Raw genomic sequence first — 25,954 nt, 5'->3', positions numbered from 1 at the left:
CTGCTTTCATTCAAGCCAGTAATGTACCCTGTTTAGGGTCGCAATTCTCAATAGTCTTCATCGACATAGCAGTGTTAATCGGTTTTATCGATAACTATTAACGTTTTTCTAGTGTTCTACCATGTTGCAATGCTGTTCCCTCATCAAAAACATACGTTACCGGTGTTTCTGCACCCTTCAACATCTTCAACCTTGTCTCCAACTAAAGCCCTGAGGTCTACACAAATCAATACATTGCTCCTCCATTTCCCTTCAAGCTCCTTCCACAGCACTATGTGACTAGGAAGTTCTCTGCCGCGCTCCATGGCATCTCTTCTTCTCTACAGAAGAGATGAGGCAAATCCTTCATTAGAGCTTTGCTACTACAAATTAATATGTCATTTTGTTTTTGTGGGATGTGAAGGTGGGGAGAGTCTAAAAACGACAGAGGCAGCTTGAGTCGAACTGGATGTAAAGCGAAGGGAAGCTCAATACTTTCACATCAATATAACATAATTTCCGGACTATAAGCCGCAACTTTTTTCACACTTTTTAAACCCGGCTTTTACAACGATGCAGCTGATTTACAGATTTTACCATTATACTGAATATTGTGTCCAAAAACACTCATTTATAATGAAAGAACTCCGATGTAAGCAAGACGCAAAAACATGAAATCAAAACATAAAGTGGTGCACATGGAGATGGTGGAGAGCTCACACGGTTCGTTTCGGACGTACCCAACTCATCTGCACAATAACTGTCTTCCTCTAAGCTTCAGCTCTGCCCGCGGTGTTGATTGCCCACCGGGGCAGGACCTGGAGGATACCCTCCCGCATCTGTAACGAGGCTTCAGGTGCAACATAAATGCGATTAATTCTCTCCCCGCGCAGCACTGGCTAAATTGATCAAAAGTCAATCAAACGATTCACCACAGACCATATGCTGTAAAATTAAGAATGGACTGAGGGATCGAGGCTTCCCTCATAGCGTTCATAGGTCAAGTTACATTTTAACATAGGACCCTTATTTGAAAGCAGCTTCAAAATGCTTGCATCCACCATGTGAATGGTTTGAAATTTTGTTTCTCTCATCCTTGATTGTGGAGCAGGGGGAGGGGGAAGAGGGGTGGGACAGAGGGCAGTTCAGTTTCCCGATGGCCCTGTGTACGAAACTGTTCCTCAGTCGACTGGAACTGACCCGTAGATTCTGCAGTCTCCTCCCTGAAGGCATAACCTTGAAGAGACCATTCTCTTGGAATATGTAACTGGGCATGGAGCGAAGTCCTGGATTTTCAGTGGGCAGATGGCGCGTTCAACTGCTCTTTGTACCACCATGGATACCTCTGCGGCTTATAGACAAATGCGGCCTATTTATGTAAAAAAAAAATATATATATATATATATATATGTGCGGCTTCTGTTCAGATGTGCTCAATAGTTCGAACATTAAGGACGTAATTTCCAGCCAACAAAATGTTTAGGAAATTATCACCAAAAAGCTATATCTTCCCTTTCATGATGTTAGAATATTAGACATTGCATTTTCAGATGTGATAGCCTTACAGGACGTCAGCAAATCACGCGCACGCACACACGCACACACGCACACACGCACACACGCACACACGCACACACGCACACACGACCTGTTGATCAATGTGCCTGAAATGCAATTGTCTCGGACCATTATGTCACATGTGAGAGCGAGGTCTGCAGCCCCCGTGATCCTTGTTCTTATCAGTCAAATGTCTGAACTGGTAATCAGGGAAATCTCTGGAGTCTTCCCTCTCCATTACTCCAGGTCCACTCCATATCCCTCCACTCAAACTGAAGGACTAAATAAGACAAAGCCAATCTTAGAGGGACACGCAGAGTAGTGCTCTAAATGTGGAAAATGGAGGTCACTTTGCTGTAAAGTGCATAATGTCTCCCAGTTGAGAGCTGCCTGAATAGATCGTGGGCTCACCTGGGCCATTAGCAGATGCTCCCGACATGTAGACTTGGAATAGGAGCGCAACTTCAGTCAGTGAAACACATTCATTATGACATTTCTGAACAGAAATCCAACTGTATGTGACCAGACTCTTCATGGAATTACCCGGGCTTTTATTAGCTGAATTCCCACTAGCGTAGATGACCTACAGCTGTAGACATACAGCTAGCCTACATAAACTAAGCTTTGCTCCTTGTCACATCTTGGACCCAATGCCAGTCGTAAATGCATAGTCACTCAGCAGCTTTTCCCACAACAACCTTTTGAGCTGCTCATAGAAAGACTGGACTGTCTGTGATGCTTGTCAACAAAGGACGCTGTTTCTCATCAGCTCCCGCTTTTTGTCACCATGCTGAAGACTTTAACTTGGCTTACATGAAGTGCCAAAGTGAGAAAAATCCAGCAAATGTATTGAGCCAGAAAATACAAGAAGATTCATTCATTTCTGTTCCTCTCGTTTTCCCAATGGTAGGAGCAATACCACCTTTTTTGAGTTGAGAAAGACTAGTGCTACTTGTCTTGACTGGAAAGGTCTTCCATATCCCCATACTTAAAATATAACATGGTATGACAATACACATCTCACTGAAAGAGGTTAACAAAATAATAGTAATAATTGTAATTATATACTGTAATTGGAACATTGCAATTTGGTATTGTGACAAGTTTTTGGTCTGATTGACAATATGGGTACCCAGACAGTATTTTTTCTCCATCTAGCATAGATTATGATCTATATTAGAACTGTTAAAGACACCCCCCTTTAACAGTGAACGTATCCAAGAAATGCTTTTCCACCTCTAGATCTTGCTAAGCGTATTCCTTAAACCACAAAGTGGCTTCACTTCACTGAGATCGGCCCACAAATGTTAAATTCCCTTAGAAAACCCTTGGCCCCTCCTTTTTGGGCTATGCTCAATAAAAAAATATCGACTTATATAAATCTATTATTTGTACTAGTCAAAACAAAGAAAAGAGGGTATCACTTTATTTTAATACTACCTTGATACATTGTACCTAACTAAATTTAGTACAATGTAATGTGCTCTGTAACGATCTGTAATAACTTGTACCTATGTACTATGTACACAATGGAATAACTTGTATTAGTACTTTGTAGGTACACAATGTAAAAGGACACGAGACCCTTAGGCTTAAAGCTTAAGGGTAGGGTTAGAGTTAGAATTATATCTTATTACATTATGTGCCTACAAACTACAAATACATACTATTCCATTGTGTATCTAACCCATAGGTACAACTTATTACACATTGTTACAAAGCCCATTACATTGTACTAAATTTAGTTGGGTACAATGTATCAAGGGTAGTGTAAAATAAAGTGTTACCAAAAAGAAACACAAATTGTCAGACCATCTTTAAGAACCAGAAGTTCCGTACCTTTTTTCTGATTGTACAGTGGCATTAACCGTACCCAGCCCTTTACTGACAGAGCATTTGATTTATGAGCCTGGTTGTTCTACACGCCGCTCCATGCAAGCACAAGTCTGATCACTTTAGCTTGTGGAAATGTCCAGCTGAAAGGTTGACGGAAAATCGTGGCATCATCCTAATCGTTCCCAGGCTGTAGCCGCTTGCCCTGATGCCATCCCGCACACAGCCAAAAAACACACGGACTCTGCCATGACAGACGAGAAAAACAACTCTCTCCTCCTGTTGCTTGAGTAAACACATCGCCTCGTCAGAAACCTTCCTAGACGAGGTGTTGGGGTCTGTCCAGGAGATGAGACCCGGCGGATGACACCAGATCCTCTCCGGGAAGGCCCATGGAGAAAACATCAGCCCTTAAGCCCGTGCCACATGAAGCCACATGAAGCCGTCTGAAGCGTGGACGTTAACCAGAGGCCCAAGCCTGAACGCAGGAGCAGAAACTCAATCTGCTGTAACCATCCCAGAGCTTTCCCTCGCCCTCCGTCAGATCAGCTCTCCATCGATCAAACGCACTTTAGCGTGTTACCAGGGCAGAAGGGTTTGAGATAACATTGCTTTGTCTCTACCAATTCAAACAGAGATATTTTTGTGGTAATAGTTGATCCGTTATGGCCATCAACGATATGAACTTGAGCCATCTTCAGGAGGAGCATCTGGGAACTGCCACATCAAAAATCAATCACAGCTGCCCATTATTTAAATGTGGAATACACAGCGTGTTCATTTTCAATTGGCAGATGTGATCCAAACATAATCCTTCATTTCCAAACACATTTCTCATGTCCTACGTCTTCCCAGGGTTATATTAAAATTAAACAGAAAAGCAAATTTCACAGCTTGCAGACTGCACAGTGACAAGGTCATGTTTACATAAGGTGGGGGTGCTTGATTTCATTACGTGAGTGAAAGCACTTAATGAAATGGGCAGCACATTGGTGCAGCTGCTAGCACTCGTGCCTCACAGCTGGAAAGTCCCAGGTTCGATTCCCACCTGGTTGGGGCCTTTCTGTGTGGAGTTTGCGTGTTCTCTTCTATGTCTGCGTAAAAACATGCACAATAGGCCAGGATGAATGAGAGTGTGTTTGAGAGTGCGATTGGGGATGACAGATGAAAAGTAGCCGAAGGCTACAATCCAGTGTGATGTGTTTACATGCATGTATCCATGTATGTTCATTAACATGCACTGTCATGACCAAATAAAGATGTAGATAGATAAATAAAATAAGTACTGATACTACTGGTCAAATATTACAAAATGATCGTAGTGTATTAAGTAAGTATTTGCTGCAGAAAATACTTATGTATTCAAAGTGTAAAGTACAAATCGGTTTAAATAAGTGTAAAAGAGTAACTTCTTCTAAAATATAAAGCTTGCACCCAAATTTACCCTCTATATTACAGTATTACTGTAGAGAAATGAAGTGGAGTAGAAAGAATGATATTCATCTTTCAAATATCATAGAGAAGTTTTCAACAAAAATACTACTCAAGTAAAGTGCAGACCTCAAAAACTCTAAGTCAACTGAAGTGCAGCATTTTAGTTGTTACTGGCCAACTCTCATAATAGTGTTAGGTTAATAGTTTTTATCTTTAGAGCTGCTTTGGTTAAGCGTTATTCTTATTCTTAAGCTTAAGCTTATTCTACGCTGCAGATACCGCAGTCTCTTGTCTGTGCACCACTTCAACAGGAAATCATTGATAAGTTTAAATTACTCCACAAACTAAGAATATTTCAACTCAATTTTTTGTAATTTTGAGTTGCCAAGTAAAATCATCTGCACATGGTAGACTATTTAAAACTTCTAATTGGTCACATTGCTTATCAAAAAAACAAAACAAAAAAAGTTCAGTGCTGTTGTTCCTGCACGCCATGCCTTTGCAGTCATTTGTCGTACATGTTGAGTGCTTTGATCACAGAGAAGACATTAGCACAGTTTACTCTTTAACCCTCTGATGTGTTTGACCCCTGACCCCCACTGTGAGCCATGGCCTCAGTTCCGCGTCCTGTCCGTCCAGTGATGAAGATGGATGTTCTGTTTTGGTTCCAGTCCATTCCCATTCACCTGTGTCTGATGCTTCATATGTCGGTGTGTGTTTAGGGCCCACAGGGTATTTCTGGAAGTACATGGTCCTCAACCGGATGGAGACCGAGTGCACACTGCTCTTTTGTGGCGTAAAAAAATCTAGTGAAGGTGCTCGGTCATACGTCTTTCTGCCTGTGGATGTTTGAGTGTTCCAGGTCTGGTTTGTTTATAAGTCATGGCACATTGCTCTTTGGGGAAGTTGGTTAGTGTCCAGAGATGGATAGAGTGGTCAAAAGTTATAGTGTCACTAGAAAAGAAGGTAAAGTGGACAACAATATGAGTTAACATTAATATATAAGAATAAAAAGAACACCATTGAAAACCCATCCTAAATAAGACTGTCTTCAGTTCCTTTTAAAAAGAGTCTACAGAGGCTGCCACTCGCACGAACAGGCAAGTCTGGGGGCCACAGACCGAAATGACAGGTCCCGTTAAGTCTTAATGAGTCCTTTGGACATGGTTCAGGCCAGAGGACCAAAGAGTGCGAACCAGGCTCAAAAGGTCCAACATTTATTGTAGGGCCTGACCATTCAAGGCTCTGAAAGCCTGTTCAGAGCGGACTTCAGACAGATAAAGACAGAGTTGCAATAGTCAAGCCGCATTGATATGAACTCGTGAATAAACATTTCCTTTCTTTGACAACATCTTGCACATTTTAGAGATGTTCATGAGTGTGTCTCCAAAGACATGGCCTGGTCCTATACAACCCCAAAGTTTCTGAGGCTGGATTTGACCGAGGAGCCAATAGAGCAAAGTGTTAAATCAACAAAATCTCATGATCCACATCAATGATCAGTGCTTCAGTCTTCTTTCAGTTTATCTGCAGGTAATTAGTGGCCAGCCAATCAAGTCAGAGGAAGTGAGCAGGTTGATCAAGATGCAGAAGTGCTGAGTTATTTTTTGAATATTAAACCAATAATAAAAATGACATATTCAGCTAATTAGAAACTATGACAAAAAAAAAAATACATCTCATCTGGTACAACGAACCAGTTTTTGTCAAAATTAGATCAAACGTTCTCATGTGTATTGTTTATTCGAATAAACTGAGCGACAGTGTGTGTGGTAGAGCTAGATCTTCTAACCGCAATGTTGACACTTCACCCACCCAGACTACAGAACAATGCGCTGTGAGTGACTGATGGTAGTTGGAGATGCTGGCGCCTATTGGCAGCCACGTGTTACAAAGACCAGACCATCACAGTTGTGGACTTTGCAGAGTGAAGTAAAGTGCTTTTGGTGGTGCTAAGGAATTGTTAGTTGATGCAAATGTTAAATGTCTTAAGTTCTATTGTGTTTTTCCACTTCCACTGGGCACTCAAAGCACCTTCCCTTTATTCCTTTGTACGCAGACACGGGGGGCAAGGCACTGGAACGGTTCCATCCAAAAGGTTCATGGTTTTAGTATCAAATGTGATGAAACTATACTCTTTACAAGTACAATTTCTCCAAAAACATTATTTTAAGTACATGTTACTCATTAGCACTCAGTTCTGTCCATGTGGAGTTTGCTCTTCGCCCTCCTTGGCTGCAGCACACTGTCTGCCTCTGTTGTGTATTTTTTGTTTCCACCAGCCAGCCCGCTCGCACCGTTTGCCAAGGCGACACAGAAGGCGCTGTGCTGGCCCTGCTAATGACTTAAAAACACGTCACTTGGACACTGCCCCGCGCTGTAAATAAAAGCATTTCAAATCTTACGTTTTGGAGCACGAATTCCACAGTCGGTGAGTAAGCCGAGCTGGTGGGGCTGAAGTACCTAAGCAGATGTCACTAGGAGCGTGGTATGTTGGAAAAACCAAAAACGACTGGCAGCGAGTTGGTTACAAAGACGACAAGGGTGGATTAGGTAACATGAGCGGGCTGCCTGTCCTTTTACGGTCTAATGCTGTTAAAAGAATCTCAACAAGACAGGCCTCTCTCAAATACTAGTGCAAATGTGTCCAGTTTGATAGAAATACCAATGCCGCATTAAGCACAGGGAAAGATCTGATTCATCTTGCTTAATGTGGACATGATATGTTACGTTGTCAAGCTACGGAATGGAGACAATTACCAAGGACTGTGTTGGCCAATGGCATGTTAACAAATCCATGGTGCCGCGATAAGACGAATCGAAGCTTATTTACTGTAGAAGAAAAAAAAGTGAAGGGGATTACTCAAAACTGCATTCATAAATCAAAATACAAGTCCAGGTATGTTTCTGACAACAGAAAAACATTATAACATTGTAGAAAGCAAGAAAAGTCACTCCCACGTGTAGTTCTTTGTTCTTCTGTTTTGTATCGTTTGCCTGCCTCTGAATGTGGAGGCCTCTCCTTCTTGCCTCCCAGTTTTCTCCCCCTGGTCCCACTGTATCTGGGGCTTGTGCCTGTGGTCTTTAGCCTTTCTCAGCCCCCCTCAGCCCTGTAGATTAGCTCCTGACACGCCTAATGCCGGGTGTTTTATGACACACCGGTGTGGGCTTTACACCAGGATTTGAACCTTCAAACTGACCCGGGACAGTCCCTCCACTTTGACGGCCTCAGATTTATCATAACACCCCGGGTTGCGCGCTACCTGATGCCATTGTTTTAGAGTCAAAGATAAAGCATTGCACACCCTTGTTTGATGAGTTTATTTTTTTTGAAGAAAATTGTTTCTCAGTATGTAATCTTTTAGCTAGAAATGTGATCCAGCTACGTAACTGCCTTTTCATATTAGAGATGCTACCACCCTTGCACCTTTTTACATGTTTGTGCATGGCGCCCAGTTCAACTATAACTCAATTTACTATGATCTAGAACCAAGACACACACTTATTTTTAAATTTGATGAATATTCCTAACCATAACTCGGTATGAAGACAGGAAACGCGGTTTGTATTTTCTTGTTAATAAGATGGAAACAAGGCTGCAAAATGCATTATTCAAGTAAATCCGACCAAAAAAATCCTCTTTAATCATAGAGATCAGTTGAAGATTTGCCTCCTATTGGACTGGGACGTGCTCCTCTGAAAAATTTGGCTCTATCGCTTCCTGTACAAGCAACTACACTGTCATGATCTTCCTGTCACTGCTGTCACTGCTGTGGTCTGTGCTCCACATGGAGGAGTCGGCCCTGGAGCTTCTCTGTCAGGTTCAAGCAGCCGCACTGCCGTCATTAACACCATACGGCTGCGATCCTGCTCCTCGCCTGCCCTGGTCCCAGCAGGGCCTCTCTCAGATGCTCCTTGTCTGCATAATGCATCCCATCATCACAATTGCGCAGGGTTCTCCAGCTGTGCTCTGTATCCTAGCTCTCTTTTGACAGATAGTTTTCGTGCGCCTAAATGAACAAACTTTCCATTTTACGCAGTCTCCGGAGACACTGCTTTGTGCCGGCGCGTGGAGCAGTTGCAGCGCTGAAGCTGATAAGGAAATGTTGAGCCAGAGGAACCAGACTGTTGGAATGATTTGGAAGCCTCGGCAGGCCGCTTGGGCGTATCAAATGTAACATGGAAAAAAGGGATTGTTTGTGCAGTGGCTAAGGGAACATTAGCTGTCTATTAAAGTCTGTCTGTGTACAATATGTGCAGCAGGAGGCCAATAGTGTGAATACACAGTTTGTCAATGCCTTTTGACTGCAACTCATTTTGGTAGAAACTGCTGTTCATCATTCAACTGTAAAGGACTGGGATATGGAAATATATTGATTAAATTAAATGTTCGTCTTTGCCAAACATGACCAAAACGGCACTTGTCAAACTCCACAGAGGGCGCTTTTAACTGTGCACCTAACTTTGTGTTTGCACAAACTTTGCTACAACCATGAGGTATACGACAACGTCTTAAAACATAAAATGAACCAGATTACAATGCAATGTTCATTGACTTCTATTCATATTGCAATAGTGTCACAATATGTAATGTAATAAACCATAAACCAACATTGTATTCAACAGATTTTATAAACAAACTTTCTGGCAAACTGTACGCCTTTTTTAAATGATACAAATGTGTGTTTTCAGATCCACACTCGGCTGCAGCACTTCGAGGACAGCAGACCTGCGCCTGTGCTGAAGAGTGTTGTCTCTCTGGTCTCTGAGGTCAGTGTCTGCATGGAGTCACACACTACGCAACGTCTTTGCTACTTAAACTTTAATTTGTTTACTAACGGCCCAATAATATTCTGCTGAAGAGTCCGTCTCCTCAGGAGATCAATGCTGATGTCATTTGGTGACTGTGGCTCAGTGGTTTGAGCATTCTGCCATGTATCCAGACATCAGTGGTTTGTATACTGGGTCCAACAAGTGCAAACTGTCCCTGTGTCTATGGGCAAAACTCTTTCCCTACCCTGCCTGTGAATGAGAGTGAATGAGTGGTCGTAGGTGGTTGGAGAAGCTGCTACAAAATGAAAGTCAGTGAAGAGAGAGGGAACGACATTCTGATTCTGATTTTGATTCTGAAAGACATGCAGCAAACCACACTGCTGAGACTGGAATAGTGGTTCATGTACCTGCTCGCTGGATCACAGGGCACAGATAGAATGCCTTTTAGCTTTGTTGAACAGCACTTATGCTAAATACTGGGAGCCAAGATGTCCTAAAGCAGTGATTCTCAGCTGATGAGTTCGGACCTAAATGAGGGTCCTGCAACCATTTTCATTGGGTGGCGAGCCTTTCCAAGGAAACCTTTCCCCATATTTACCTATTAGACTATTTATGAAAACGCCACATGAGCTACCTACACTTTCTGGAGTTATTTTGGTCATTTCAGGTTTATAGATTAATATAATGCTTAAGTAAATAATATTCTCTGGGGGAAATGCTGAATTTTATTTTATTTTGCTACAGCTTGTTATTTTGGGTGATAGTGGGTCCTGGTGCCATACCAGTTGAGAACCACTGTTCAAAAATATTTTCAAAAATATATTGGGACTTTTAAAGAATTGTAGATTAGCAGATGGAAAACTGAAACAAGGGCATATGAGTTCATTGGTAACAGTTATGGCTCAAACTTCATGTTTGTAAAAGGCTTTCAAACGTACAATTATCAAGGTTGAGCAAAACGCTAAAAGCAAATTGCTCTAGAATTGGCTAAATCAATCCCACTTGTTCATCTACACCCACATCAGAGCCTCTCAGATGACTCACTGGGTTACCATCTTCAGATCAAAACATAATGAGCCCATAATATTATATGACTAAGCAGTTGCCAGTGTAGAGAGCCACCAAGGGCAGCTGTCAGTTATATTACCGTCTACATGCATGTGCGCTGGCGTCACTTCCAGCTGTGGTCGCTGATCTAGTCGGGGATGTTCTTTGCCAGGAACAACAGCAGGCAAAACCGGGGGCAATAAAAGTCTATTCTGGGTTAACGTCTGCGCAGATTTAGGCGCGCGTGTCTTGGTATGACTTTGAGGAATTATGGCAAGTTGTGTCATCTTTGTTGTTGGGTACGGCTGCATGAATTTGGATAAATATCTCTCAATAGATTTTTCTGACAAGTGGTGGGATTGTGATTACACAATCCCACTACTACACACAAATTATATTCACAATAAAGCTACGTAATTAATCGCTATTTGTGTCCATTCAAATTTCAGTTCGCCCAAGTGTTGGGTCAAGTAAAGCTGCGCACACCACAAGAAGGCTTCCTCTCGTGACAACGTAGGACTGTCTCTCCCTCTCTCCGAGCCTCGGACTTTTTGCTAATTAGGATGATATATGGCTCTGGGCTTCTGGAAGGGGCTGGACTGACTTTGATTACAATAAACAGAGCGGTGGATTTCAAACCAAACCACACAGACAGGCAGGCCGGCTTCTCCACGGTAGAGCCCGTGCCAGGCTGCTGCTGCTGCCGCTGGGTTTACACAGGTGTGGGGGTGAGGGTGGGCACAGAGTTCAACTGTTCTAATGCCTTCTGCAGATGAACAATATTATATATCTTTCTATACTGTTCTTACTATTCTATACAAACACTTTCTATTAATTCACACATCAGCATCTGTTACAGCAACAGCATGTTAAATGTATCAAGTTTATTTGCCAGTGGTGCACAAACAATGAGTCTATGCACACTGTTATTCTTGTGCAGGATTCACAAGAGGTAGGAGGTTAAAGTTACATGAATACACCACAAGTCAAGTACAATTTTCAAAGTCGGCAGACATTTAGGAGTAGTACCAGTAAATACTTTTTCCATTAGTTATATGATATTATAAAACTTGTAGATCCCTATACATCTCGCTTTGAAATATGGCAGTTATTGATAGAGAAGTCTAAGTGGAGTCCCCCGTAGGCCAGTTTTCTCCCCCATACTCTAAAGGTAATATGCAGAATTATAATATAATTGAAAATATACTTTTTGCTTCCTAAATTACATAAATCAGTAGTACTTTGAAATGAAGTTGAATTGAAGCAATAACTGTCATTTTTACTTGTTAACAAAAACTTAAAAAATTAAGATTGCCAGTGCTTTAATGGTCTCAGTTGAATTGAAATCCCTGACTTTTGGACCTGTGTAATTATTAATAGCATTAATAAATCCAGTCGTGTAAGAGTACACCACAGAGCAGCAGGTGATGTCAGAGTGGTTAAGCGTTCTTCTCTTAAACACAACCCCACTGGGGCCTGTCTTTTCAGCCTGTACTCTGCTACTGTGGGTTGTGACAAGAGGCGGCAGACCATTGAACGGACCCCCAGCCTCCCACTTACGGATACTCTTTCTCCTTCTCTTTGTCAAATTACAGACTTTTAAATGTATGCTTCCTGCTAACTGCCCTGCCAAACGTCTCAGCGGGATTATCAGGTATCACTATAGGCCCCTCTGACGCGCCTTCAAAGGGTACAAGTGCCCACTGCGCTCCCTGTAGCTCTGATTGGTTTGGTCAAGGAAAAGCAAATCTTCCCAGTCCGAACAGCGCTGTGTGTTTTTGAAAGCGGATTGGTTTTCAGCCATGTCACCGCTCCAAACGAAGGCTATTGAAGTGGTGTCTCCAGGAGAAATGCAACGGGGGAAAGATCTACAGTCGAGATGAAATTCATTTTGGGCTCATGTTTCGGGTAATGGAGCTTGAATTTATTGGCGTGCGTTAAATAAGAGTTTTTTGGCCCGCCTGCCCCCGCGGCTCTGTCTGGTGCACACAGCAGGTGACTGCCCCTGCACCACGCCGGCTGAAACACAAGCCACCACAGAGCTCGGCCCAGGGATACAGGTTACATAGACAACACATAAAGACATGTCTGTGGTCCCAACACTTTTACTAATGTACTCGCACTTAAACCTTCACAAGCTATTAGCCGAGTAAAAGTGGGGCTGTTACCTAACGTAAGAATAGCCAGCCATTATTTCTTTACTTTGATTTTATAACAATGTGCATGTGCTGTAGCCTTATCCACTAGGCTACAGGGCTGCATATGGTGCCATTTTCGAACATCCTTCAACTTTCTTTTTTCAAAGTGTTTTTCTCTTCTCACTAGCAGCAGCTCGTTGTGCCCAGGGTATGCAGGTGGTGTCACATCATGGCAACAGATGCCAGATGAGTGTAATTTCTGCGTTATTCTTTATTTTAGAATGAACCTGTGAATCAGGACTTTATTAGGTCAAAATGAGGATTAACCCCCATTTGCAAACAGTTTTAGGTTATGGGCACTTTTTTTTTTAAACTCATTGGACTTTTTGAACTTGCCAAGGGGGATTACTTAGAATTTAAGTTCTTACATTCTGTACCTGTCAAGTATTTGTTGAATCGACTTTATTGCAGGAGGTCACGTTATGATGACGACATTTTTCAATCTTTTCCATCGCATCCTGACCTGTGCACCAAAAGTCTGTGTTTCTATTTTGAATCGACACTTTAGGTTGTGCTTTAGTAAGTGATCATAGCCCAACTCGCTAAAATCTTTACAGGCATACATAAAGCATAATAATGGGAAAACATCCTCGTGCGTAACTGTGTAAAATCACATCAGCTCCATTTTTGGGGTCCGGGTCCAAGGTTTACTGCCGCCGCATGCTGAACATATTAGCGATGGCTTACTCAATAAATCAGCTCTAATTGCTCTGTATCCATCTGTTCTGATAGATGACTGGCTGTGATGTGATTTCTCAATAAAAGTTTTTAAACATGATGTATATTGGGTCATGCATCATCATAGCTGTTTTTTTTTTGTGGGGTCAAATGAGCGGCATAAAGTGACATGGCAGCATCGGGCTTATCCAAACAACAGTGCAGCTCCCGCAGTGACGTTTAACAAATGTGCAGAAGGAAAATGGTAAAGGCTGTTGTCAAACACAAGGAGACATCTGTCCGGGGCCACTGAGTTATGGGACAAGGCGCGGTAATGGGACAGTATGAGGCTGGAAAGTTACTGTCCTGACTCCCGGGCCCCTGCCGTGGAGAGAGGGAGGGGGTGATGAACGAGTGCGATCACAGGAGGAGATGTTCCCTCACTAAAGACTTTGACCCCGGCTCATCCTTCACTTCCTGTCTCCTCTTGCCTGTACGTCTGCCACTCCCACACTGTCTCGAGTAGAAAGGTTTTTCTGCTTTTATACATAGAGTTCTGTTACTCTTTTACTCGCCATTTTGAGTACAAATTCAAAGACTTTTTGCAGTTGCTTTAAATGAAAACGTATCATGCAAAATGGGCCAGAGTTATAGCTTATTCACTCTGTACATTTCTTCCTCTACTGCTCCGATCTCTATTTTGTTCAATTATGGTTGGTGGTTCAAATTCTGCTCTCTTCAGGTCTTACTACCTTTGTGCTTTTTGGCAATATTGCCTGTTTGAATGGATGGGAGTGTGGGGCGATGAAGCACAGAATAGCAGCCACGTATGTCTACCGCAGAAGTCTGTGTGGAAGCAATAAGTTAGAACTACACTAACACATTGAAAGCTTTGTAAAGTACAATATTAATCAAAGCTATTTTTACCACTTTGATCATCAATCTTACTTGTCTGTGGCCTTTTGTGTTATTGGCAGAAACCTGATGTGTTTTCTCAAAGGCTTTCATCCGTGCACTTTCCTAAATAAAAAAACAACAACACTCTCAGTTGTGGGTTAATAACTGCTTGACTTTGTGTTTGTTTCCCCGTCTTTTCTTCTTCAATAGCCTTTGTTAGCCCAGTAGATTAGCTTTGTTGTCATTCGGCTAATGCTCTCCAGAGTCTATTATCTTACTCTATCTAGCACATCTGTTTTTATTAAAATGACTAATTCCCCTTATGAATATGTGTTTTATCACTTATCCACCCTTTTGGAAACAATGCATAACTCCAGTTTAGGGGATGGGCTTATTCTTTCCACACTAATCACACTAATAAAATCCACTTGTGCTGCTTTGACTGGCATGTACTCTAGGGCGACCCTGACCGCTGCGACTATTCATTAGAGTCCTTTCTGTCTCTGGAGAGCCCAAAGCTAATCCACACAGTAAAAGAGCTCCCCCCGGGCCGCAGCACATGTTCTTGTGTGAGGCCGTGTGGGGCTGTGTGTGACATGGACGTCCTCCCTAACCCTTCCATTACCCCCAGCCTGACCCCGCCGTGACCCACTCGCTCCAGAGTTTACCTCCGACTCACCTCTGCAGCCGCTAACTCAAACAAACGCAGCGCTTTTTTCCAGCCGCTGTCATCCCCGGCCAGCGCGTCACACTTTAAGGCTGTGGATTTTCTGTCGGCTTTATTTGTGGCGTGTTGAAAACATGGGCCCGCAGTGATTCATGCATCTCTCCATGCATCTCTCCATGCTCCCGCTGCTCATTTAACATGGAAATGTTGAGCGAAAGCGCTCTGTTGGACAGTGCGCCTACAGAGAGGAGTTTGAATCGACACAGGGTAACGATCAAGGAGACACTACAAGAAAAGGGAAAAAACTTAATGACAATTGCCATCATTAGTTGCCTACGGAGAACAAAAGCATTTTGTATTGCTCTCAACACTTGAAAAATGAGAGAGAAATCAAGATTACTTGCTAACTCACTTGTTTATTGCTTATACACTATGAATGAAGCACATTCTTTCAAAGAAATCGCTGAACATAAATCTTCAAAATGTTTGATTGTCGTTTGTTTGCGGTTGGCTCAACTCACTTTTCAGTTTTTGTTTCATACCATCAGTGTCTGAATTTTGAAAAACAGGCCTCAAATAATGTTGCAACCAAAACACATAATATCAGTTGTCTCAAGATTTCCCATTGCTGTATTTGCTTTCAAAACGGTGTTGAACATCTAGTCTGTCTTCTAGGACCTCAGGCGAGACCTTTGTAAAGGAATCCAACAGTCTGAGGTCTGTTCCTGCCATTTTCTTGGCAGTGGTCTGATCTTTCAAATCTTTCCACATTATTTCTTTGATGTAAGAACTGATAGAGTAAAACACAGGAGGATCTCACAGGTGCATGTTCCACTCATAAATACTGGAAGAGACTTGAAGTTGCACTCAGTAAAAAAAGTCTAAAAACATTTGAAATTAGATCATCGCGAAGTTCTTCATTTCGAGCATGGGCCTTTCTTTGTGGAGGTGCAAACATAATTATGTTTAAATTAGGTATTGATTTCTCTTTAATTAACAAAACATTGTCTCCATGAGCTCTTGTATAACCACACTCTGAAGTACTTCTCCAATGATTGCTTGATTATTGAACTTGATTTTTATACATTCTGTGCATTGTCTGAATTTCAACACTTGTAAGAAAAGTAACAAAGGCACTGCATGAATGACACAGGTTTTAAAAAGGTTTCAATGGACTTGAGTAGATGTTTTACTTCTGATTCAGGAGGCTTTGTCAATTTTGAAATACATGTTAGTGACTCTTTTTGGTGTAATAACAGCGTGATATTCTTCAAGGCAAATGGGATACAATGTGTAGTGGAGGAATATATTTGAAATCCAAATATCGAGGCTAAAGCTCCAGTCTCTACGGCAATCGGAAAAAAAAGAAAGGCCTTGAATGCAACCAGCACAGTCGTGTGGACTAGTCATGCACTGACAATACCGGGTAAGCTCTTCTTATCTTAGTCTACACTGTGTTCCAAATTATTATGCAAATTGTATGTCAGTGCCATAAAGGTAAAGAAAAAACTTTTTCGATGAAACTCATGGATGGTATTGTGTCTCAGGGCTCTTTGAATCACTGATGTCAATCTCAGATGCCTGTGATGAGTAGTTGAGATGAGAGGAAAAACTACTGAAAAGGACGTTCCGCATTGTTAAGCAGATCATCATTTTCAAGCAATATGGGAAACTCTCATTTGAGTTAGATGTAAGATAGGACTTTATTGAAGGCACCAGATATTGCAGCGGCAAAAACCTTTGTGATGATGTCCAGCAGCGACAGCTCATGAAAGTCTTGTAAATGACAAGACGGATGGTAAACAAGTCTTACCTTGGCTTACAATTAGCAGGCACTCCTCTTTTTTTTTTTCTTAAGTTGTCTACTAGAAAAGGCTATACTACTTTCTATTGCAGGGGGTCTGGAGAGTGCCTGGTAGCAAGAGTTGCTATGAAGTATGATGGTCAATGAGGACAATCACATTTTTGGGGAGGGGTTTTGCGAAAGGGATGGGGCGAGGCCTGTTCGTGTGGGTTAAAGATGGAGCAAACCTGGCAGGTAAAAGTTAGCCTGAAGAAGGACAGAAACATGCCTTCACAAAAGCCTTTGAGAAAGTCAGAGTTGTGTAGTTGGCAACAGTATTGACTGCCTCTGTAACTTTATTCCACTAAATCCTTGGTGACAAGCAAACATCACAGGCTTTGGGAATATTCTCATTCACCTCTATTTTCTTCTGCTGAAGTGATAAAACAAAATGATCCATCTTTGTGACCAATATGTCTCTTTTTTCGTAGCTGTCTGACGAGCTCCAGGGGCAGTCGTCCAATGGAGAAATCAAAGAGCTGCTCGCTCTGCTGTCCAGGCCCCATGTGAAGGTAAGCTCCTCAATCCTTGTTACTGTCTCTGCTGGATTCACATAGAATCCGCATGTCTTTTCGCTGTCCTCTCCTCGCTTTTGGCCGCTCGCTTGGGCCTTGTTAGCCAGACGCAGACAGGATGAATTTACACATTACTATTTTCTGTCTGTCGGAGATGCAGGTGTCTAAGCCGGGCCTGACAGGGGGATCGAAGCGCAGCTGGACTCGATCCTTTGTTAAACTGCTGTGGACATGCTTGTTTGGAGCACGCCAGAAACAACAGCTCAGTTTAGGAGGCTCTCGAAACTGCACGTGCACTAAACCTAATGGGGTCAAACAGTAGCACCTCGTTGTTTCAAAATTCTATCATATTAAGTTTTAAACGTTTGAGCTTCAAATGATGAAACATGTACAGTGCCGGATAATAAAGTGAAAGCTCCTGTCATTTTTCGAAAAATATAATTATTTTCCAAAATTTGTGGTATTAAGCAAACTCTATCCCTACAAATGTCAGGACCAGATTTCGAGTAGTAGTACTGTATTGAACGTGGATATAATGATAAGTCAGTCTTCTTTATCTTTATTATGCTGTTTACCATTACAATAGCGTTCTCTCATCAAAAACATACCTGGTGCTGCGTTTTGAACCATTCTCACATTACATGTTTAAGTAATCTTTGAATCTTCTATGGCAACTATTCCACACTGAAGTGTTTTATGACCATCATCTCATCACTCTAAAATGGAGCAAAGGGTCAGGGTCTTAGTTGTTGCTACTACTTTTTGCTGCTACTTTTAACTTCTGTTGTTTATTGCAATATTCCACAGAACCAATGTAAGACTCATAATATAGTCAACATTAGTACATCCCTAACTTTAAATTATTCATTTATTTTCTCTCTGACAGTTAGATGAACTTTTCTCCAACTCAACTTGTGATGACTCCCTTACAAAGGCACGTGTTTTAAGCAGGATTATTGACACAGCTGACGTTAAAGCTTCGGATATAACCTTCTGGAATGAATTTCAGTGTCTATTTATATTTTTATTGCATATGAGTAATAACAAACACCCTTCTAAATGTTTATAACGTGTCAAAGTGTAACGGTGACCTTTTCCAGCGTGACTCAGTTTAAGGTCCTAACCTACATGTGGGAACACGGCTCTGAGGGATTTGACTATAATGAGTGTCACCTTCCTAATGACTCTTGGCTTCCATCTTTTTTGGAAAATAGTGCATGTAAAGACTGACAGACGGGTGAATGTAACCTCTGAGAGGTGAGAAAATGAGGTCGCTGGAGTTCAGCGCTCTATCCCTCATTACACAGAGAGAAAGGCGGCTTCAATCCCTGAGAGTCTGCTCTTGTTTTTCTGACTTAAGTGACTGGTCAAGGCCGAAGTCACACGCTCACCATCACGATAGTCCATGTCAGAATATATTCCTGTCATTCAACATGCTCTAGATGAGCTCAATTCATCAATGCGCTGAGCTTCAAGTCAGTGAAAACACTTTACTCGACACAGCGGAGAACGCGGCAGGATGGACTGAGTCTTCACTTGACAAACTGTTGCAAATAGTTTTTAATATTTCTGCTACACCAAAGCAACAACTATTTAAGAAAATGTATATTTTTAGATACAAATACAGTATAACCAGACAAAAATGAACAGGAGTAACCATGAAGACAGGATCCGAGCTAATGCATCAATTTGAATTTAGATACAGTATTGTTAAAGTCACTAAACCTAATTTGATGGAAAAGGGAAGTAAAGTAAGTCTACAGAGTCAAGCTCACGGAGGGACTGGGGCAAACCATTCCAGAGTCTGTGGACTACAGCCTTAAAGACCAGATCTCCCCGGGTTTGAAAATGAGGAGACCCTGGCCTGAAGACCGAAGGGTGCGCCCTGACGAGGAGGGTCACAACAAGTCAGCAGTAAACTGAGGGGCCTGACCATGCAACGCCTGGAAAGTCTGGACTTTTAGAAAATGTTTAACACAATTTAAACTATAATACCAGGGTATTAAAAGTCATGAAATGAATTGTGCCAAAATCAATACCTTAAAAATTATCAAGAAGTTCAAAATTCCAAAATTATGATCTAAAACGTATTCATTGCAATTACAGCTGAATTTATCCACATTTATTTGTTCGTTTTGTCCAGTTCTCTTTCCTCTGGTAAAATCTGCAAATCTTAAGAAATGAAATATGCACCGGTTTGTTTTCTGTGTTTGTGTGCATCAAAGCATTACATTTGACTTGCTTCTGCCTGTAGTGGAACAAACAGAGCAGGAAACATTTCCTAAAACTCAACAATAATGAGCAACTTTATTTTGTCAAACCACTAAAACAACCGAAATTCACTGGTTGTTTATGATGCTCAAATTTAATTCCAATTTAAAAGTGAATACATTTGAACTCCTTATATTTTGGCTTCCACATTTACTTTGTTTTAAAGTTCAAATTACCGAAATACTGTCCGTTTGTTCCTCGAGAGTCCTGCTGAAATCCAAAAACCAGCAAAACAGAAGGAAGGTGACACAGTGGCTTTAATTCAAACAGTGGTCCAACCATGAAGGACTGTTCAAAGAAAGAAACTCAACCAGTTATTTGTTTTGACAAAGGCATAGTCAGTGCGACAGCGGGGGATCTCTTCCATTTCTGATACACAACACTCATGGTTCAAGTGTAATGGGATATTTCTGAAGCTAAGTGATTTGTGGTGGACGGGAAGTACACGCAGGAGTGAAACAGAAACCTAAATGTTTTTACAAAACCAAACTGGACAAGGTCGTCTTTCAACCACGAATTATCCATAAAACAAGACAATTTAAGGGTTCCGCACAAGAAATCATAGCAGCGTGTCATCTGTGTGTATATGAAGCTGGTTGTAAAAACATCATTCCTCTCGGCGCTGTCCAAACCAGATCTATTGTGGCTCATGTTCAATGATGTGGATACAAATCTTATAGTTCTATAGGGCCATGAATTCATTCTATGTTCCTAAACAAATCACTGCTGAGAAATGTCCGGGTCTTTAGTTACGAAATTGAATTACTTTCACGTCGGCTAATTCAAGACTCTTTTTCAACCTGCCAAGGGGTTCTGGGTTGTATAAACGCAAGTGAAAACAGAAATTGTACATCCACTTTTTTCATTCAACATCGCTCAAACACACTGCCAGGTTAATGTAAAGGCCTGGGGACTCATCTGTCGAGCAATGCTAATGGTACGAATCAGATTTGCCTATTGTGCATGTTTTGTTGTGATGGAGGACACCCATCCATTCACAGGGAGAACGTGCAAACTCCAGACGGAAAGGCCCACGCGGGAGTTGTAGAGCGCTATCCACTCAGCCACTGTGTATTAATACAACCTTTAATGAATACAAGCTGTGGACCAAACTGTGGTCAAACATTCATGTGTATTTGTTTTGCAGCTGACATTTTATTCAAGATTTATGTTTTTATAGCCAATTTCATCATCACATTCATGGAACGTGTCAGAGGATCAGCCATTTTTGTTACTTTAATTGCTTGGTAATTGTTCAGCCCTACTGCTCTGGCACGGTGAGTAAACTTATGCTAGCTTGGCAAAACGCCAAACTGCGCTTTACAGCAGAACCTAGAAACACTGTTTACTCACTCAGAGATGTCAGGGCAGTTTATTCACCCAACAACGTCTTAGTATGGACTTCCAAACCCTTTATTTCAGGTCTCAAAGGGAACTGAAATAAAGGGACAGAAATTCCTCTAGACTTGTTATAAATCTTGACCAAACTGTGTAAACAGGTTTTAAGCATAAATTAAATTCAACCGATCAAAAAATTGCAGATACCAAAAGGCCTGAGTCCTACCAGGTGTGCACAAACCACAGTTTGAGAAGCGCTGTTTCCTTTGCCCATCTTTCGAGTCGTACAGTGTTTGCATGCGAGTGTTCCAGACTGTATGGACTCCTGTGTGCTTGTATTCTGCGGCTCACTGGAGCGGCCCGGCCTTAGTGTAACTGTGTAAAACACAAGCAGATGGCTGCTGGGCCGCTGAATGGCGTCTCTGTTCCATAGTAACTGTATCACTCTTAATTAGCCCCGAGGTGATCCGTTCCTGCGCAAATTAGCCCCTTTTTACACTAACCTCTCCTGCTTAAACCTGCACAATTTACACATGAGAAAACAACTTGAGCTACATTAGCCCACCTCCCACACAGGTTAATATAGACAGTGATCAAAGTGCCAATTAGGATGGCCGTCTGTTTCCTGCACAAATAGTGGTGTAGAAGCTTCGTCTGGTTCAAGGCTCCTGGGCTGTGTGGCCTACATCACAGTCAGTACTTTTACATAGTCTTATGGTTGGATTTCTTCAGAAAAATGGACAACTCTGGTCTTCTAGTAGAGTCAGCGTTCACGATGGAGGGGCTCAGGGTGTACGATCGGTTACATTTAACGGCCCTCACTGTACAAGTGACAACTGGAAAAATAAGAATGTCCATCCATCCACTTTTTTCCCACTTTATCTGGGGCTGGGTCGTGGAGGCTGTAGTCTGAGCAGAGATGCCCATGACTTCCCGATACACGCACACTTCCTCCAGCTTTTCTGTGGCGATCCCAAGGAGGAACATCCTACAGCATGTCCTAGTTTTTCGCCGGGGCCTCCTTCCAATCTACGTCTAAATAAGAATGTATGACCCTCCCTGACGACAAATTGGCCCTTTGAATAATGTGTTGTGCGATATAAACACCTAAATTGTATTCTTGGTTCACAATTTAGAAATGCTGTTACTATCAGGCATTAATCCGGGTTTCTCTTCATCCTTGTAAGTGTATTGACCGTCTCAGCAGCGGGGACCCACCGCCAATGGCAGCCACCCCACACGCTCAAACTGAAAACCGAGCCCGCTGTCGGGGTCGGGGGCTTTAATGAGCGAGCACTGCCAGGAATGTACAGGGCGCGTTTATTTAGCCAAGCCCACTGATCTGTTTTTCTAGGATCCTTATTATGGCTAATGAACACAAACACGCCAACTCCCAATGAATGGAGAGCTGCAAAAAACAAGGCTACTCCTGCTTCTCTTTGACCCAGTGCACACCTTCACGCAGTTATTTTTACTGTTCTCAACCCGCCGCCGCCGCATTCAGGGAAATTATGAAGATGGCTGAAATCGCACAAAATATCGCAGGTCCATTTGCTGTAGACACTTTCTCTGTGCTTGATCTTACTGTATCAGCTTGTATGATCAAACACAAGCAGTATGATCAGTATGATCATCATTGTTATGATTGTCACATTACAATGACAATCATTTGGGGTGTGACAATGCACCGTGCAAAAACTGACGATATGCACCATTCTAAAGTGACGGGGCAGGATTTAGTCTATATATCCTAATATTTAAGCTCTGAGGCGCGTGACATGCGCACACCCGAACAGACCGCATGTGTGTTATCATCACTTACCTCTAAACTAAAGGCTGCAGACTCCACACCTGTAAAGTTACATTCTTGAAATCTGTGTGGCTTTGAAAAGGTTTCTCTGAGTCCTGCAGATGACCAGTATGTTTTTGTTATTTTGCTAAAACCACTTTCTTGAGCTTTAGACACTCAGACCTTGAGTAGTAGTTCACTACATTTGCACACTTTTGAGTTATCTTTGGACTAATCATTTCCTGGATTCAATTGTGTCATTGTTAAAACCAAACCTGTCCTCCACATTGTTAAAGCCCATAATCAACATTATATTGGTTCTGAGGCGAGTATTTATCAGGCTGTGCTTAAGCTGTAAACTACATCATAAACTGAAACTCAAAGTTAGTTATTGATAAGTTGGTTCCTACAGCTACCAGCAGGAGGAGCCCCAGTCAAAGTGTTCTCCAACACTAGCGTATTTCATTGCTACTATTTAGTTCTTGCAAACATAATTTTAAATTATGAAACGTAAAATATCAAAGCTGAGGCACCAAACTGAAGCCCCATATGCATGATATATCCGCTTAAAGAAGTATCAAACTTATCATTAATGCAAAGAAGTCATACTATCCTTGTCGCAGGAAAGCCATGATACTTTCACAAAATCACTGAAATCTTTCATCTGACTGAGGTTTACATCATTTTTGCTAAAGCAGCCCAAAATAAAAACAGATGGTATCTTGAAAACACGCCAAATGTTCCTAAATTAATCCCGTTCCATCCTCATTTTGGTCCTGATTTTGGATTTATTTAAATATTGTAATGCTTTCGGAAAATATTGTGTTTTTTTTTTTATTGTGCAGCCCGAAATTTTAGTACCTTTACGCCATTCCCCCGAAAACATATGAACTCGATCTCTCTACCTTTCTTTCCATCACAATATTTTTGTAGTCCCAGCTGAGCCTCCGGGGTTAAGCCTATACAAGGATACAAGGATACAGTTCTAGATTTGATTATGCAGCTAATCCGCCCACACCAGTCCATAACAGGGCCTCACATCACCTCAGGAAGTGAACCGCGGCAGACATTTGTACCTGTGTAACCGCCCCCAGTCAGCGGTCAGCAGCCGGGGCTCCCTGCCATGTGCTACCGATTAGCATACAGCTGGTACTGCTACTTCCTCCCAACGTTTTTACAGGGAATTAGCCGTGGTCGTGTTACGGACTGTTAGGCACGGGCATGGTGGGGGATGGAGCAGGGGCAGGGGTGGTGGCAGGCTTTAAGAGGGTGCCACGGACAAGAGGACAGAACAGGTTGGGACATTAGCCTGATGGATGGAGCTCAGAGGAAACTGTAGATCGCGCTGGTTAGAGAAGGCAAAGGTTAGGGAACAGCAGTGGGAAAACTGTGGCAAAGTTAAGACTGAAGGAAAGTCTGTTCTGGCTTGTATCTTATAACTCAAATGAAAAGATTTTGTGTTTTAGAAAGTGTTAAAGGTCCTGTTGTCCTTTATTGTGTGATTGTATCAGTATGAACCAAAAAAGTGAGACCCTTCTCTTTGAGTAAAGTAGAATAATCACTATATCGACATCGCTCAATAAGTGACAGATACATTTTTGGCTCAATATTTATTATCTAATACTGTATTTTTCACCCAGTTAGTTGGGTTTCATTGTATTTCATGTTCATTGTGAGATATTTTAAGATAAAGTACTTTTCGAACAAAACGTAAAATTTTTAACTTTTAAAGTTAGTTTCTCTGGCATTATAAGGTCTTCAATATCGCTTATCGCGATAGTTTCCTGCCACAATATATTGAACTTTAGATTTTGTTTTCATGACAGGCCTAGCTTGCAAAAGATTTTACAGTGTACATTTTACAGTTTTCATTCATTGTCTTTTTTTTATGGCAATCTTGAGCTTACGTAATTGTAATGTATAACTTGCAATGTTTGTTCGCTGCTTGTCCAGATCAGAGGGCTGGTCTCGTCTCCTGTACGCAGCCTCTTGATACCTCTGAGATTTTCAATTTCAAATCAGATGATTGAACTAAATCTTGTTCATGGCTTTAAAAGTCAATATGCACATTTTCCCTGTCAGTTCTGTCAACCTTTGTGTCCCATGCATCTATCATCACCTCTCAGCCACAAGGAGCACATTCTCTGGAACAGTCAGTCCTGTAGGTGCCCCGCTGAGGCCTGCCGGACGTCTGCATAACCCACGTGTTGTCACAACCCAGATCGAGTTTTGACGGACACTCAATCACCTTTAGGAGCACTGTGAATCCAGTCCATCAATGGACTTTATACGTTCGTTCAGGCTGTTAGACAAATTCTATGTGTCGAAAGCAGATAAGCTGGGACATGTACTTCTGTTACCACGAATAATGTCCTCGCTCAACTGTGTCTTCCAATGCAACACAGCACCTCTCCTCAGGTCTCATCGTGGAGAAAGTCCAGCTCACCTCATTCACTCCCACAATTTATGCTCAACTCCGACAATGTTTGAAATCTTCATCTCTCTCATCTGCAAACTGTTTTGGGTTCAACCTTTCCAAGAAAATATTTCAATCCTTTAATGACTGCATCTCCAGACATACAAAGGTTGTGTTTATGTTCGCTATAGACTAAAGCTAGGAGTCCAATTTTCTTTGGAAATGGATCTGTGCCTCATGATAAAGAAAATACGAGGATAACTGGTTCATTGCGGCTCAAATTCCTTGTTGAAATAATGCAAAAACAAACAGAACTTGAAGTCCTCCGAGATTCCGTGCATATTTTGTTTCTTCCAAACCGTTGTTACTGACTGAAGCATGAGCAAGATTCTGTCAAAAGATGGACAACAATATTGGTTTATGTTGGCCTTAGTTTTCACGGCAAGCAACAACACAGTAATACAAGTGCCAATTGCAACATTTTGTCCAACACTGTCACGTTTATTTCTGTCATTGTGCATAGCCAAAGCAAAACCATTTCTAACAGTCTCCATATGGAGCCAATACACCCATGGAAATAAGGTAGTTGATCTCTATAGAAATCTTGCCTCACATGAAGGACAGTCCCAGTTTTAAAAAGAAAAGGAAACTCTATAATAATATCACAGCACTTATTGATTGCAGTACATGCATAGTTGGAAACTCTCATATTGTGCTTTTTGGACGGACGAGGGGCTTTT

General features: G+C 41.9%; 1 protein-coding gene across 2 annotated transcripts in view; it reads left to right on the top strand.

Annotated features, from left to right (window-relative positions):
* Positions 1-25,954, top strand: part of LOC306977557 (MAGUK p55 subfamily member 7-like) — a 124,536-nt gene that overhangs the window by 23,844 nt on the left and 74,738 nt on the right. For both annotated transcript variants that reach the window (XM_079575935.1, XM_079575934.1), the window contains exons 3-4: positions 9,496-9,573; positions 17,317-17,397. In XM_079575935.1, the coding sequence (XP_079432061.1) occupies positions 9,496-9,573; positions 17,317-17,397 (159 nt within the window). The remainder of the gene's footprint in view (positions 1-9,495; positions 9,574-17,316; positions 17,398-25,954) is intronic.

The sequence above is a fragment of the Gobius niger genome (assembly GCF_951799975.1).
Source record: "Gobius niger genome assembly, chromosome: 18".
Classification (NCBI taxonomy): domain Eukaryota; kingdom Metazoa; phylum Chordata; class Actinopteri; order Gobiiformes; family Gobiidae; genus Gobius; species Gobius niger.
This window is presented reverse-complemented; position numbering and strand designations above follow the sequence as displayed.